This window comes from Struthio camelus, chromosome 14, assembly GCF_040807025.1.
Source record: "Struthio camelus isolate bStrCam1 chromosome 14, bStrCam1.hap1, whole genome shotgun sequence".
NCBI lineage: Eukaryota > Metazoa > Chordata > Aves > Struthioniformes > Struthionidae > Struthio > Struthio camelus.
The window spans coordinates 6,896,468-6,912,534 of NC_090955.1; the positions used below are offsets into that span (position 1 = coordinate 6,896,468).

At 45.4% G+C, this 16,067-nt stretch overlaps 2 protein-coding genes across 2 annotated transcripts in view; one reads left to right on the forward strand and one right to left on the reverse strand.

Annotated features, from left to right (window-relative positions):
* The window catches only part of LMOD3 (leiomodin 3), a 20,265-nt gene extending 16,149 nt beyond the window's left edge, over positions 1-4,116 (forward strand). The window contains exon 6 of the mRNA XM_009669348.2: positions 1,406-4,116. Coding sequence (XP_009667643.2) covers positions 1,406-1,432 — 27 coding nt within the window. The 3' untranslated portion in view covers positions 1,433-4,116. The remainder of the gene's footprint in view (positions 1-1,405) is intronic.
* ARL6IP5 (ARF like GTPase 6 interacting protein 5) lies at positions 4,112-14,875 on the reverse strand. The gene is made up of 3 exons (XM_068907527.1): positions 14,528-14,875; positions 6,246-6,463; positions 4,112-5,883 (listed from the first exon to the last, which is right to left on the reverse strand). Exons 1-3 carry the CDS (start codon positions 14,701-14,703, stop codon positions 5,711-5,713), a joined length of 567 nt encoding a protein of 188 aa, XP_068763628.1. The 5' UTR covers positions 14,704-14,875; the 3' UTR covers positions 4,112-5,710.
* Between the last annotated feature and the right edge of the window lie 1,192 nt (positions 14,876-16,067).

Sequence of the window (16,067 nt, forward strand, 5' to 3'; positions counted from 1 at the left end):
TTTTTCTCTCCCTTCCTTCCTTCCAGAAAAAGGGAAGGATGATAGTGGTCTTGCTTTCAGGCAGGGCACAGCCCTTTGCACGGCAAGGATTAGGAAAGCTGTGTGTTAGCAGGTGCCAGGGAGCAGAAGAGTTAACCCCAGCCATTCCCTGTTTGTTAGCTCCCCCTCAAAGTCCTAGTAGGATTTTATAAATAGCAGTTACAGGCTTTGGAGCAGAGGGGGTTGTTGCAGACGTCTGATATTTCAGAACTTGCTTCTGCAACTGTGCTGGGGAGAGCGGGAGGTGACGGCTCTCACCCAGCCAAACCCATCTCGAAAGCTGACCCAGCTCCTTTTCCATACCATTTTCTTCTCACTCGGTTCAAATGGGAACGTTTCTCTTTTCTGGCGGCTTCTGGCCAGGAGAGGCAAATGGCAGAAGGCGCTTCCAGGCAGATCCCAGGTCTCCATAGTGCGGCCGATCCAGGATGAGGGTTTGCAGGGAGCCACATCCATACGTGGCCTGCAGGGCTCAGCCAGCTTGCAGTTGGCCTCCGTTAATCAGTAAGGTCAACCAATGGTGCTTGGATTTTACTACTTTTTCATAAGAGAAAAAACAGTCAGTATATTGTACATGTGCTTGTTGAGGCTCATGGACGCTTGGAGAAGAAGAAAAACAATGGGAGAGAGTGCGTGTAGAAAGCAGAGTAAGTTTAAATTTTGCATCCTTGTGTATTGCTCACAGCTGTTCCCCTGTACGAACACAAGCAACTGGTCTCACTTCTTTTCTGTGATGCACAAAAAGAAAAGACAGCGCTTCATAAAGGGCTTCCCAGCAGCCTTCTGCAGCTGATGGCAGATCCTGCAAACCCAGGCATCCCGGGTCCCCCCTGTGGTTAGCGAACGCCATCTAGTGATCAGACTATGGGATATGAAGGTGACTTCATGATCTGTCTTAAATGGGCCAGTTCATAACAGTTGTTATTACAGCTTGTGGAAAGAGGAAGAAATGCCAGGCACATATTGATTTTTCTTTTTCATCTGGCCAAATAACTTGAAGCTTGGTTTCGGGGCATTAGTATTTTATTCTCGTCTGCCTGCATGAGCTTATAGTTGTGTAATCGCTGTGCTACCCTCGGCTTCGTCTCTAAAATGGGGTTTTACTGCTTGAGCCAGCCTGGGTGTCCATGCGCTCTCTGTGGTGAGGCTCAGTGCTTGCAGAAAGAATTACTGGGCTTTAACCTGCAAACATGAAGTGAGGAACTACAAACAAAAATAAATTCCTGACCAGGAGTCCTTCAGGGTCTTAGCTATTATATTTGTGATCCTTTTACAGTTTCTGAAGGTTTATATTAACCTAAGCTGGCTTTGGAAGTAAGACTGGCAGATTTCCTCCTCGTAATATTTCTTTATTTTCCTTGTCCAGGTGCCATTGCCGAAGCAGTTAGAGTAAGAGACCAGACGGACCTGAAGAAAACAACTTGGAATAAGGACTGTGCAAGTTTTGCTTACAATTGTTTCACCAGATGTCTTCTTCAGAAGCCAGGTGGTATATATGTCTCTTTGGGAACAAAGCTTGCGATGTGCACTTTCTGAAGTGTGATGAAAAAGGCTGGCCTGGGAGAAGTCAATGTTAAGGGTTTCCACCAGCTAGCAAACAATCACGGTGCCATCTGTCTGCCAAACGGATCTGAGGCTCCAGTTTGCTACGGGAGTTATTTTCTCAGAGGCATCAATAACCTTAAGTCTGTACGGTTTGTCAGTAAACAACTCTGCTTCCATGTTGTCCTTCTGCTGTCACATTCTCCAGGAACATGTTGTGCTTTATCTTATCTTTCTTTCCACAACATGCTCCTTGCTTTATTCTCCTGTCCATGAGAAATGCATTTGGTTTCCGTGTAAACAGCTTTATTTTTTTTAGGCTGAGGAAACAGAAATGCAATAAAAGCTCTCTCCGTAAGGTGGGTGCAGCACTTCCATGGCTAACAGGTTTACAGAACAGAATGACTACTGTCTCTAGAGCCAAGAAGAAAAATTCAAGGCATGGGACATTGAACATAAAGGCTTGATGGTTTCAAGCTACATGTATTACAGAACGTAGTCTAGCTGGTATTGTACTTGGTCAGTATATAAAGGATGACGCCATGATCTGTTTTGAGAGCTGTAATCTTCATTCCCCATGATGCATCTGTCTTTGATATAACTCTTAATCCTTTCTCCAGCTCCATGTTACAACCACCTCAGAATGAATCTAAATGCCAGCTCAGAGCACGCTCTACATTACTCCTTAACCGGCTGGAGGATGAGCCTTATCCCCCTTTTTTGTCACGAGTTTCATAAGCTAATTATGCCTTCCAGCGGGGGGTGCGAATAGCATGTCTTGCCCCTAGCAATGGTGAGAGACAGGCAGGAGATGACGGCGTTAACCATTTTACTACAGCTAACTGTCTTCCATCACATTTTCTTTTTGCTTAGTATTGTGAATTATTTTTGGCTCTCTTTTAATTGCATTAAAAATTTTTGCTGCAAGACTCCGTTCTAAAGTAATTATAGAAATGCCACACTCCTGTGGAATACATCTACAAGGGATCATAATTTTTTTTTTTTTAAGTAATTTAAAGCTGTATGGCATAGTCTCATGTTCTGTGTTGCTTTGCCTCCCAGCAAAACCTTTCCCTTAACTAGTGTGCATCTCTCCTGCCTTCATGTCGCTGATACGTGCTCTTAACGTGCTCAGCTCTGCAGCTCACTGCAGGATTGCCTTCAGATGCGTGTCTCCTTGTTGCTCCTTCCTACCCCTCTTAGCCACCTTCCTCGAGGAGCTAAATCTCTGTCTTGTTTAGGTCTAATGTGTATTGCACGCTCCTCTCCCTGCCCCAGTATTTTTGGTTTCAGTATGTTGCCTTCATTCCTGTTTTATCAGTAACGTTCAGGACTTCTTCGAATCCGCGACTCTCTGCTATCTTTAGCTCAAGCTTGTCCTTTTTGTGTCTGTTACTTGGTCTCTTTCAAATCCCTCACTATAGCATCTTCCTCCAAACTTTTAAAGTTCTCTCTCTGCTGTATGTCTGTCTGCAACTTTAATGCTGCAGGCGTGGGAAACCTGGCTGAGGGATTGCCTAAGACTGAGCAAGCAGTTTTTAAGCCATGACAGCACCACGTAAGGGGGAGGGGAAAGCTGCTTCAGGATAGCAGAGACATGAAAAGAAAATACCACTTTCCCTGCACCTCTGCTTCTTACAGACCTGTCTTTTGTAAAGGATAGGAAGTGGAAAACAGGACAGACTGGTCCCGTTAAGAAGGGGAAGTGACCTGGTGCTTTTAAACAGCTTCTCCTGTGGAGCCTTGCAACAAGTGAAGGGGGTGCAAAAAAGCAGCTAGCCCAGGGCACTGTTAGAGCACACTCTCTCCATACTGGCTTCCGTGTTAGGCTTGCATAGCTAAGAAGTAGCAAAGAAGTAGGTGGGACAAGGCAGTAGAGAGGAAAATAAAATAATGTTTTAGGATTGCCAAATGAAGCAGCCAAGTGCAAATCAGTGCTCCACCCAGAAGGAGTCAAGGAGCAGTGCCTATGCGGTGCCTTCAGCAGTGGCAAGCACTGCAAGGGTATTTAGAGCAGGACATGTCAAGCCCCAGTTCAATACATATTCTTGTATTGAGCAGGCTCTTAACAATTATAGAAGGAGGAAGAGAGCCTGATATAGAGTCCACAGCAGTAGCTTGACTGCAACGTTTACTTCCTAGCTGCATTCAAGGCACAACTCCCAGTCATCCTAAAAGCGCAGAGAACTACCTCTTAGATACTTAATGGGGATTTTATTTTAATGAAGGTAGAATTATATAAGACTGAAACAGCATGAACCAGTGCTCAAATACTCCACTTCTGGGGAGAAGCCATTGTATGGGTGCAGAAGTTATGCAGCAATGTTCCTGCAGCTCAGAGGCCTCTCATACTTCACTGAAATTATTCCAGACATGGAGCACTCGAAACCAGGATGTCACTACAAGCAAAAGTATCTATAGGATGACTATACATCTAACACAATAGGCACTTCTACCAGCAGCGGGAACTGAACACGCAAGCTTCAGTGTATGGTCTCTTTTTACAACCTGAAATAAATGCACTCAGTAATCACCATTAGAGTTTATTTTTCTTCATAACTGTGCGGTTTAAAATTCAACAGTATGATGGAGTCATAGGCTACTACCTTCTTTAAGTGCGGTAACAGGTTTCATAAAACAAAGACCATGCGCTACAAGTGAGGAATAGGCCATTGAACCTTGAGCTGGAATATACAGACATTTTCAATAAATACTGTTCACTTTATAACACTTAAATGGAATGACATTTTCAGATTTCTACATACTCCACTATGAAAAACAGCATGGGTAAGTTACATAAAAGCTTCAAATGTAAGGATATTTGCTTTACTGTTGATGAAACTATTCCTTTTTTAGAAAGGAGAAAGGCAAGAATATTTGAAATGGAGTGTCAGCTGGAAATTTTCCCCCCTTATTTTTGGTACCTATTATCAAGACAGAATTCCATCAAAGCTGGCAGTTAAAATATGTATTTAAAAAAAGGGGGTAGGGAAAAAAGAGTCCCCCCCCCCAAACACACCCCAATTTCAAGAGTTGTTGCAGGCAGCTATCTTAATGAATTTGGAATGGGTTTTCAAAAATTGTATCTTCACATTTATTGCTTTTACTTGTAAACCTGAAATCCAGTTTATTCCTTTGAAGAGTGCCAGAAGAACAGAGTTGGTGAGATGCATTTTTTAAACTTGTATCGTTGCATTCTAACTAATAAGAAAAAGAGACCCACACACAAAGTCACCACACACATACACCTTCATCTACAGAACAGCCTTATAAGACTAAAGCAGAACAAGGTAAGTCCTAAAGAAGCAGTGTTTAAAAACATCAATAGGGTAGAATCCTAGCTAGTCTAGGTTATCTGCAAACATTCTTTCTTCCTGTGTTTAGCTGTCGTTTAGGTGTTACGTGAGGAAGTTCTGGCTCTCCTATGAAGAGCTGTTTCTATATATCTCAATAGAATCAAGATTTCAGAGAAAAAGGTGCATTTTACTGGAACCGACAGATGCGTGGTACCATTGCTTAAATCTATTTAGACTGTTTCAGACTGCTAAAGGAGGAATGCGAGGTAAGAACAAGAACCCATACTCGTTACAAGAAAAGAGTTGCAGTTTCACCGTTTGCCACTTGAGCTAACAACATGATCTCACTACAGACCACTTTAATTAGGGGTTTTAGGGATGCAAGAGATGCCTACTTTTGATACGTTCCAGCTCCCCTTGAAGTCTGCCAGCTTAAAGGTGCTGCACAGTGCAATAAACTGGCTGAATGGCCATCATGGAGCGCTGAGATGAAAGTGTTACTCTTATGAACAGACAAATCTGCTACAAAGACACTTGGAAAGACTGCATTCCAGAGGGTTTCCATCTCTTGCCCCCTCCTCCCCCAGCAAGGAGAGACAAGCAAATAGGTTTAAGTTAGTATGTATTTGTGTAAACACCAGAACATTTTGCTATACAATAGAAAAGTTACTCTCCTTATATTTTTAGAGGAGCCCTGAATACCTGTATCCTGCAAGTATTAATCTGTGCCACATGTGCATTTCTTGCTTTGTACACAAACTGAAAGCAAGCTTGAACAATAGGAAATTGCAACTACACTCCTGCATCAGGTAAAAATGCCATGTTACAGTTGTTTACTCCTTCACTTTAGATATGTAGTCAGCCAGTTTGTTGATACTCTCTTCCTGCTGCTCTAGAGCATCCAGTATGATGCCCATAGGGGTCTTCTTCAAACCTATTCCTTCCATTTTGTTCTCCAGTTTGTTCTTTATGTTCCGGAGCCTCAGAGAAGCATGGACAAACATCACTGGATAACAGAAACACACTTATTAATTGTTAATGCCCAATGAATGCATGATTCTTACAGCATCCACCTTAAGACAAATTCACCTTAAGCCATGATATCATTTGAAGAAGATGAAGTCTAAATGGCTGCTTAAATAACTGTGAGTACCTGTTTCATATTCTTTAAGTAGCTCTGAAATAGTAATAACATTAAAGACAGTTTGTGCTGTCTTGTGCCCTGCCCTCCCCTCCCCCAAGTTTTGTTTTGGGATATTTTAGCTAATGAGATAGTAAAGCCAAGAGCCAACTTAGACTCTGCAGACTTATTTGGGACAGCTCAAGTCTCCTACTGCACAGGCCCCCACAGAAGCGAGAAATACTTACAGAGCAGAGGAAGTGTGATCCCAAACATGAACACCATGACATCTCCCAGGTAGGAAATCAAGAAGTAGCTAGACAGCATAATGACCACTACAAAAGTGGTTGGGTACTGCTTCTTCAGCCTGCGGAGTATATCCTTGTTGTGCGATACCCACACAAACCCCATGAACACCAGCACCACCACAGTACCACCAATAAGCATGTTCAGGGGACTCAGAAATCTGGAGACAGAGACAGAGAGAGAGAGAGAGAGAGAGAGAAAAGAAAAAAAGTTATGTTTCAGAGCCGTCATGATTTGTGTCCACATATCAAACAGCCAGCTCAGTGGATAATTTAGTTAGTAGGGAGATAAGGCATCAAGAAGTCAGTCACTGCTGGTGCCAAAAGCTTCATCAGCCTCTGATATTTACACAGAGGCTAATAAGTGCAACTGAACAAGTAACCCTTTGCAGTGAGTTAACACATTTAGATGATCTTGGTCTGTACATTCTCGTCATGAGCGCAGTTCAGGATAACGAGAGGTTTTTTTTAGCATCTCATTTCTAGAAACTTTTACCACTAGAACTGCTCCTATCTATGCAATGCACTCACTCGACTTCGGACCCAGAGTCAGCAAATCCCAATGGCAGATGGAGCCAGCAAGCAATTGCATAGGGGATTGATCTTTTCTCTACCTGTGACCAAAGCCAAGCTCAACCCAGACGTTTGGGCTGACTAGCTTGTCGCATTCTCTTGTCTACAGGCTCAAAAAGAGAAATGAAAGAGGGGTGGTGAGTACAGGAACTTACTATTTTAAAATGTTTTTAAGCCTTCAGTACCTAAGAAGTTTGATGCATAGCATTCACAGAGTAAGTACCTGGAAATAACGTAATAGCAATTCACCTCAGCAAGAAGGGAATGAAAGTCATTCTCTACCCTACCACCAAGGCTGGTTTATTGTCTCTGCTCAAGCAAGAGGCCTGCTTACAGCAGACCTACATCAGGTCTTGGAGAACACCATGATACTGATGCAAGTTCTTATATTCATTCCCTTGCCAAGTCAGCATCAGATTCCGAGGGAACTTTAGAATAACCTGGAGACAGGTTGTGTGGTGGGGCGAGGGAAGGAGTTCCCAACAGTTCTGATTCCAGAAGATACTGAATGAGAGCAAGTGTTAGAGCCTGAACCTTCACCCCTTATTTCTTTAACTTCCACTTTACTGTTCTGAATAATCCCTCTTCTTGGTTTATACCTGAAACGAGACAAATTTCTGTGAACCTGTAGAAGGAGCTTACCGCCATCAGCACAACAGATGCAAGCCAGTCCCAAACAAGCATGGCTCAAGAGTCAGAAGGCACAGTCGTATCGGATAAAGGTCTTGCAGGAAGTATGAGAAGAGCTAGGCTCGGCAAGAAGGCCGCTGCTGAGGTTTGTGTTCTATTATCGTTATCAGAGTTACCAAGTAAACCTAGCCACCGGATGGGAACAGCTTTGGAGTATAAACAGCATGTGTCCCTTTTTTTGGGCCAGGGTGAGAACATCACCTGCTCAAACCACTTTCCCAAGTATTTAGAGGGTGTTTTGCCCTCAGCTTTCAGCTGTGACTTTGCTTGTTCATATACTCTGCACAAAATCCAGGCTCTATTATATTTCAGTTATACATTAATAAGCATTACATGATTTCATGAGTGCTCTGATTTACTCGCTTGTATGTGCATTGCTCTAATTACACTGCTGCTGAATGCTCTGAGGTGCTGCAACTACCACAGCAGCATAATGCTGCTCAGATAAAGCCAATTGTCATCAAGATTTACTGTTCTTTGGAACTGGTCTTAGCTTTGGAAAAAGTAAGAAATACAATGAGTCATTAGTCCACCCCACTGCTGAAGAGGATGCTACAAGTTTGTGGTCTCTGCTTGACATCCGGCAGAAGCATATGAAGTCTGCTGCTGGGCTGGTAAGCTGACACTGGGCCTGCAGTGCCAGAGAGTGCTCCCCTGGAGAGGAGAGCGCCCTAAGAATTGTTTCAAAGCAGAGACTGCCTCTTGACTCTAAGTCAGTTGTGCCAACAGAAGACAGGACAACTGCATGGAAATAGATTAAAATTCAAGCTAGTTCCCCACCTGCTTCTGCTACTCATGTTCGAGTGCCAGCATGGCTTTTGGGAAATGGTGATAGGGCAGATCTGCCTGTTGCATCTGAGTCACTCCTTGCAGCCAGCCAGGTTATATTTAGCTCTGAACTGTCAATCTTAAATTTCCAGGCTGGAAAAAGTGAACAGCATTGCTCTGGAAAGAAGTCTGTTTCATCCGCACTCCCCTGCAGCAGGCGATGACCCATGACTGGGCTACATCAGCGTCCAGTTTGTATAAATACTACCACATGTACAAGATTCTTGAAGCAGAAGTCACCTCCAGTTCCCAGCTAGTTTTGAACAGAAGTGGCCAAACCTAATTAGCTTGCAACAACCATGTCTCTCTTTCCCAAAAGTCTACTGACAACAAAATCCTGGAGGGAATGAAGAGCAGGGCAAAGCTCCACTCTGCCACATTTTCCTCCCAACATTTTTATCTTCCCCACCCTTCCCTCCAATACAGTTACAGCTTCAGAAACTGATGGAGAAGAGCAACCCTCCCAAATTTAGAGGCAAAAGATGGAAGACTTCTCTGCTCCACAGTTCTTGCCTATACAGGTTCTGCAGAACTGACTGACTGTAAGGGACAAAGGGGAGGCGGGAGGGAACTACGCCACATCATACACACACCACACAAATTCAAAAGATCCCACTTTCCTGGGGAAAGTTAATTGAATTACATGTTTTCTGAAGTGGGCTGCATTCCAGTGCATACAAAGAAACAGTGAACATAAGTATCAAATGAGGTTATTCAGAGCCACATGAAAACAGATGGAGATAGCAGTTGCCACAGAAAATTGGTATTCAAATTATTAGCCATGTGTCCACAGACTTCAGTGGTGTTGAATACCATAGCGGATAGGGTTTCATATGCCATGCTCCCCTTTACTGTTTGAATTGCACAGATGCAGCGTAACTCACAGTGCTACCCCAGATTCTACCAAATATTGCTATTAGAGAAGCTTCTTCTCTACCAATGGCCTTTGTCAGCCAGGCAAACCTCTATTATCTGTTTTTACTCAGATCAGTTGGCATGCCCCTTTCAGTAGCGTAATAGCTAAGCACTAAAAAGAAAAAAAAAAACACATAACACAGGCAAATTATTTCAGAACACCGGTGTCTGGAAAAAGCTGCACTGTACAAGGATCAAGGTAAGAGCTCTAGAAGTCACCTTACAATAGAACCGCTAACATTGATATTGACCTTATTTATAGCCAGACCAAATCACGATCAGCCAAAGTCATGCTCAGACAAGAAGGCTGGAAGTCTTTCAAAGCTGCAGAGACAAGGTAAGTGACCAGGCATTAATTATGCTACATGGTACTTTCTAAATGTAATTCCCTTTAGGAAAGATTTATTGGACAACTCAAATACTTAAACATGTAACACAGACTTGAAGCATGGTAGTGTTGTGGTAACTTGAAATTTATGCTACTCAGGTGATTTCAAGGAGAAAAAAAAAAAAAAACCCTTGGGAGGTTGGGAAGAAAACAACTGTTTCTCACCACCCTAAAAGAAATCAGTATGGCAGGACTAAACAGTGTTTGGAGGTGTGAAGAGCCCGGAACAGATGGCATCCTAACTAGATGTTCTGCTGCATTGCTCTCTGAGATAAGCAGGAACAACCACAGTAGGATGCTGCAACCTCCAGAACAGCTGGAACAAACTGACTAGGAAGGACCATCATCTATATCCTTAGCTCCAGCAGTGCCTCAGGGCTACAGCAACTGCTTGCAGTTGTACCTCTGCTGCCCTTCAGAGACCATGCTTGCCTCAGCATTTGCTTCCATACAAAGTAAAGAGGAAAAAAAAAAAGACTAAAGTGAAAGCATTTTGGCTGGCTTTCAGGCTGGATGAAGGGCAGCAGGGTCACAGGCATTGTTCTGTGCTGGGTAAGACTATGCGACGCTGTGTTTGTTGGAGTAGTATCCAAGAACAGCACAGATACCAGCAGCTTGGAGCGTAGCTGCGTGGGAAGAAGTACTGGGAGCTAAGCAGATACCTCTGACCAGCAAAAACAGATTAAGATGAGATGCTGCTTTTTTACTGGATTTACATTTCCAGACTCTGCCCTACTCGTTTCACAGACTAGGTTACAGGAAAGTTCAAAAAGCTCGACTTCAAAACACTTACCACACTGCCTGTTCTTGATAGGTTATTTTATATGTCTGTGCCTAAGTGTGCAGATATAGCAGAAATGATCAGTTTACTTGAAGAGGATACGGCTACAGCATAGGGGAAAACAATTAGTAAGACTCATCTTTTGTGCAAGACAGGAAACCTCCAGCAGCATGAGCCCAGAAAGAGGACAGTCCACATAAAAAGCAAGAGCAAGCTACCTCCATCCTTAAGTCATCTCTGTTTTAGAAGATCAGCTCAGTGTGATTATTTAGCACTTGCTGTCACACTTGTTTCCTTTGCACGTGACCAGATAAGTCTGAACAAAAGCACTGAATGAGAGACTTGCAATCATTGATAACAACATCCTTTTACTTGGAGCAGCTCAGCTAGGTCATTACACCAAACAAGCAGGAAAATTCACTTTTTTAAACAACTTGTGTTCCACCACGTTCGAAGTGGTGGGCAGATGACAGCAGTTAAATGTTTCCTTCCTCATATATTAATTCCATGACATTATAGTAGAGATCAAGTTCTGTCTCCTCTCTCCTCCTACTTCTAGCTTCGGTGAGGATATACAGCTGTAAATAATGGTAGCATGTAAAAATATGAATGGCATGTTGTCCTCTCTTTCAGGAAGGAGTCTGGTCACAGCCAGGTGATAGCCCTCAGCATCTAAAGCTTTAGCAATGCTTCTTTATTTACTGCCTCTCATTTACATTACTTTGAGAACAGGAGCCAAATTCCTTTCTGCAAAACTGCCAGCCCTTTATGAAGTTATGTAGTACGCAACATATGTTTTGGAGCAACGTGTGTTGCTCACTCATTCATACTCTTTCATTAGGCATTAGAAAAAAACTAAGCATTTTACTGTTCTGGAGTCTTTGCTGTGGCAAGGGAATTACAAAAAGCAAGTCAGTCAGCTAAGGTGGTGGTCTGGGAAAACAACCACTTGTTGATTGCTAGGGTTGGTACAGAAGGCCAGCAGATATTTAGAGCAGAGGGGACAAAGGAGAAGAGACACGGGGCTTTAGGCTGCTCAAGTTATTAAGCCACACGAGAATGAAGACTCTTAAATGAGGCACTCTGAAATCATTACACTTTTGGACACTATCAGATTTAAAAACTACTATTTAGCAAGTACCTGATGACAACAGCAGCATTAAAAAAAAAGAATTTAAGTAGTTAGTTTGAACAGCAAGACAGGGAAGCCATGAGAGTAGGTGAGAACTCAGATAAATGACACATTACATAGACTGATAGTTTCAGGAGGGGGGAACAAGTTGCAAGCCATTGCAGGAGACACTATTTTTAATAAATATCTGTACAGCACTCACAGTGACAAGGCAAGAATGGAGCATCATCATCAGTGCCCTCACAACTGGGAGAAGGGGCAGTTTCCTTTAGTAACATTCCCCCCCCCCCTAAAGTGGTCTATTGCAACAGAGTTGCAAGAAGAATGAGCACCCCAGTCCTGACTCATTCTTAAAGGTTGTTTTTTCTTTTTTAAGGAAGGAAGTAGTTTTAGTTTCTTGTTCACAGACTTATTATTCCCTGCTTACATCTGTAGGTTGAAAGCAATACACATGATGGTAAAGCATCAAACATCATTTACACGTAACAGTAGCTATCAGAGAAAGCAACTGGAAGGGGAGAGACAAGGGAACCATGCAGCAGGTATTAAAATTCCACTACACTTAAGGTTATTCCATACCTCGTAGAGAGAGGGTGAAAGGTTGGAGATGTCAAATTTGTTGCACGAGAGGCAGTAAATTGAAACCATGGCAATAAGCACTGTACTTCCAACATCAAGAAAGCTACAGGCTACACTTTCTATGTTAGCCCAGCACCACCACAAGTGCCACGCTATTACAATGCTGAAAACATTATCTCTGCGTTACACATCTGTATTTCTAATTTGACGGTTTAAGAGCAGGTATAGTTGGTTATGAGCCAAGACAGTTCTGATCACAAGACGACCACTGCACTAGCAGTTTGCATAATCCTGTCCCTAGGCCTGCATAAAGTTCTGGAGTTCCTGAAAAGTCATGATTCCTCATTTATCACTCAGGAATTCCTGTGCGGTACAGAACAAAGTGCAAGATTACAACTGATAAATTTATATCGATGACTAAGAAGAACTTTCTTTGCCTTTCTCCCAAAACCATGATATGGCCAAGTGAAAACCGTTTAATAGAAGCAGTGGATAGTTTTTCCTCTATTGAAGAGTTACCCTGCTCCCTTTAGAGTTCTTCTCCCTTCCCCTTTTACTTCAGTGTTAGAAGAATCAGATTTGTCATATATCAAGGGCTCTAAGAAGTGCAATAAACAATGAATAAATCTGAGATTAAGATCCAGTTCCAACTGTTTTTTGGTCCAGAATTTTTAACTCAGTGCATTACCACTGAATATTAAGAGCTAGTTGTTCTGATAGTAATCTTTACCTCCTGTGGCTCCCTTCCACCTTCCTCCCCTCCCTCCCAGCAAGGTAGAAACATTGAGCTGGAAATAAGCAGGAGAGGCCTCACACTTGATCTGAACAGAAGAGATGAGAGTACAGAAGGGGAAAGGAATTTAGAAGACTGAATAAGAGTTATTACTATTTCAGTTTTCCAAGCCAGGGATATCAAAACTGTTCCCCACCACCACACCAAGCTCCCTTGGGGAGATGAGTTTTCCCCCTTGCTTTCCAGAACCACTTTGCTTTGCCTAGTCATTTAGGACTCGCTACAATATCTCACTGCTAAACAAGGGCAGATGACACAGAAGTTTAAACCAATAGCGGTGCAAGAATGGCAAGAGCATGGAAGCCTCTTTTTACCACTTTGATAATCTAGTGAGTTGACTGTACCACATCCCCACCAAAAATTAAGAAGAAAATGCAGTGTTTTGGGGCCCCTGCTTTCACAAAAAATAGCTCAAAAACCTCACTGCAACCCAAAGCATCTTAATTGAGAGTCTGGGTCAACAGCTTTAAAAGCTGTAACTAGATACAACTTGTTTAACAAAAACTGGATTTAGAAGATGTATTTTAAGCCTTTGCAACATACACTGCTGCCAAGGCCACTTCAGCCTCATGGCTGGGCAATCCTTCAGTGTAAGCATTTACCCCCATTACAGAGAGCATAGGAAATGTATTCCTACTTCCATATTAAAAGCTTAATCATCACAGGCTCTGCTGCATCTCTTGTGTAAGATCTTGGGTCAAAAAGCTCTTAGAGCAACGCTCGAAAGACAGTCACATAGGCCTTAATTCAAAAGATGGTTAGAAGGTGATTTCCCAAAACTCTTTAGGAAAACCGAGCCTGATGAGAACAAACTACCAGCACATCACCCTGCCCCAAATGAAATGAACGTGTACCCTGATGCATTTCATATTTGAAGCTCTTCAATATGAGTTAGCTCAGGAGTAAGAGAAGTTCATTCTGTTCCCTTTAAATCAATGTAAAACTATAACATACAACAGAATTATTATTATTTTTAATCCAAAGCAGAGTTTAGACAGATTTAAGCAGGAAGTGCTAGGTCACTGCAGAGGATGCAATTTAGTTTTTCAGAGAGCAGCTACATCCTGCACTTAAACCCATCACCGCTTTCTACCAGCCATACCATGCCCTGCAAAAACCCCTCCGTACCTGGGGCTCTCACGTTTGTGCCGAGCCGCCTGGGCAGCCTCAACGGAGGAGAGCGATCGCTCTCAGATTTGTCACCTGTCCCCCCCTCCCCAGATAAAATAAACGTCCTGAACCCTACTCTAAACGCTCACCCACCTTTAAAAAAAAAAAAAGTAAAATAATAATAATAAACAGACACATATACACAAAGAGAGCTGCAACCGGGGCGTTGCTTTTGAAACGTTATAGGTGACGAGAGGCGGCCCGGCGGTTGATGGGGAGGAGGAGAAGGCGACAGGCCGTTTCCCTGCCTCTGCGGGAGCCTCCTGGCTCCGAAATCAGGGCAGCCGCGGGGGGAGCCGCCCCCAGCCCCCCTCACGGGCCCCCCCGGCCCCCTCACGGGCCAGGCCCGGCCCGCGGGCGACGCGCAGTCACTGACCCCACGATGGAGACGACGGTGGCGGCCACCATCAGGTAGTTGGTCTGGTAGTAGAGGAGGTTGCTGACCACCCTGTTGTTCCATTTGGAGATGTCCTTGAAGTCGGGCCGGGCGAAGCGGTCGGAGCCGGGGAAGAAGTCGTCCCAGGCCCGCAGCGGCGCTACCTGCACCTCCATGGCTGCTGCCACCTCCTCCTCCTCCTCCGCCGCCGCCGCGGGCACGGCGGCGCCGCGCAGGCCCTAAGAGCGCAGCGGCGCCGCCCCGGGACGGCTCGCTGGTTGGCGGCGGCGGCGGGCGGCGGAGCGGCGCGGGCGGGCGCGCTCTCGCGGCGGCAGGGTCGATGCGCCTAATTTGCTAATCTGCAAGAGATTGAAGAGGCGGAATGGCCCGGGGGGTGGGGGGATCCGGGTGGTGTGCGCTGTGCGGGGAGGTGGGGCAGCCGCTGGCAGGCCCGAGGAAGGCAGCAGGCGCAATAATCACCCCAGCCGGAGAGGCAGTAGTAAAAAATAACGATACAGGGCTTTTTCGAGGCCCTCTGTATATATATAAACGTATATATACACTGTAAATCCTTCAGCGAGGATGCGTTGGAGGGGAAGCGTAGTGCCAGCAGCCCTGGTGATTCCAACTCCGGTAGCGTATGATAAAATTGGTCCCTTCTGACCTCCGTTTTCTGCGGCTTGCGCACACACCTTGCCCGGGCACACGTCCCGCCGGCAGCTCGGTGCGCCCAGTCACGGTGGCAGGACGATAAAGCCCGACGCGAAGCGGAGGCCGGCAGTAAAGCGAGCGTGAGCGCAGCGCCGGAGGTCTGCACTCAATCGCGCTTCCCAAAGTCGGATTTGGGGAGCCAGAGTCCAAAAAATCACAAACCCTTAGCAGCCCGCGGCGCTGTTGATAAACGAAACACGTTTGCAAACGTGACTCGCAGGTAGCAGCCACCTGGCTGTGGGATATTGTGACATGCCGGGGGCTAATTCCACCTCCGGACTTTGTCCCTCGGCCTCCGACAGGGATCGCGACGCTGCGATGGCGGCGTGCTCTGCCCCCCCCCCCGAGGGGCTCTGGGGGAGATGGCAGGGGGACCCCGGGAGGCAGAGGGGGGATCCCCGCTGTTGGAGGGGTTGTGGGGCGAGGGAGGGAGCCCGCTGCGGGGTCCCGGGGTCGCCGTCGCGGCTCTGGCTCTCAAGGCACCGAGCGCAGGCCTGAACGTGATGGCGGCTGCGGTGAGGGATGGTTGGGGGGGGGGGGGAGGAGGCGAAGGAGTCCTCCTGTTGCCATGGAGATTAGCCCTCCCAGCGGCGCGCCCTGTGCCCCGCTCCATCTCTATGGGCCTGCCGCGCGGCGGCGCTCTAGCAAAGCACCGCCCATAGAGGCGCGGCGGGGCGTTCTTCATCTTTCTCACTCTCCCCAGTCCCAGCGCCCCCATCCCCGTGCGCCCCCCCCAGCCCAGTATACCCCCCCCAGCCCAGTGTGCCCCCCTGAGTCCCAATGCCCCCAGTCCCGGTGCCCCTATCCCAGTGTGCCCCCCGCCAGTCGC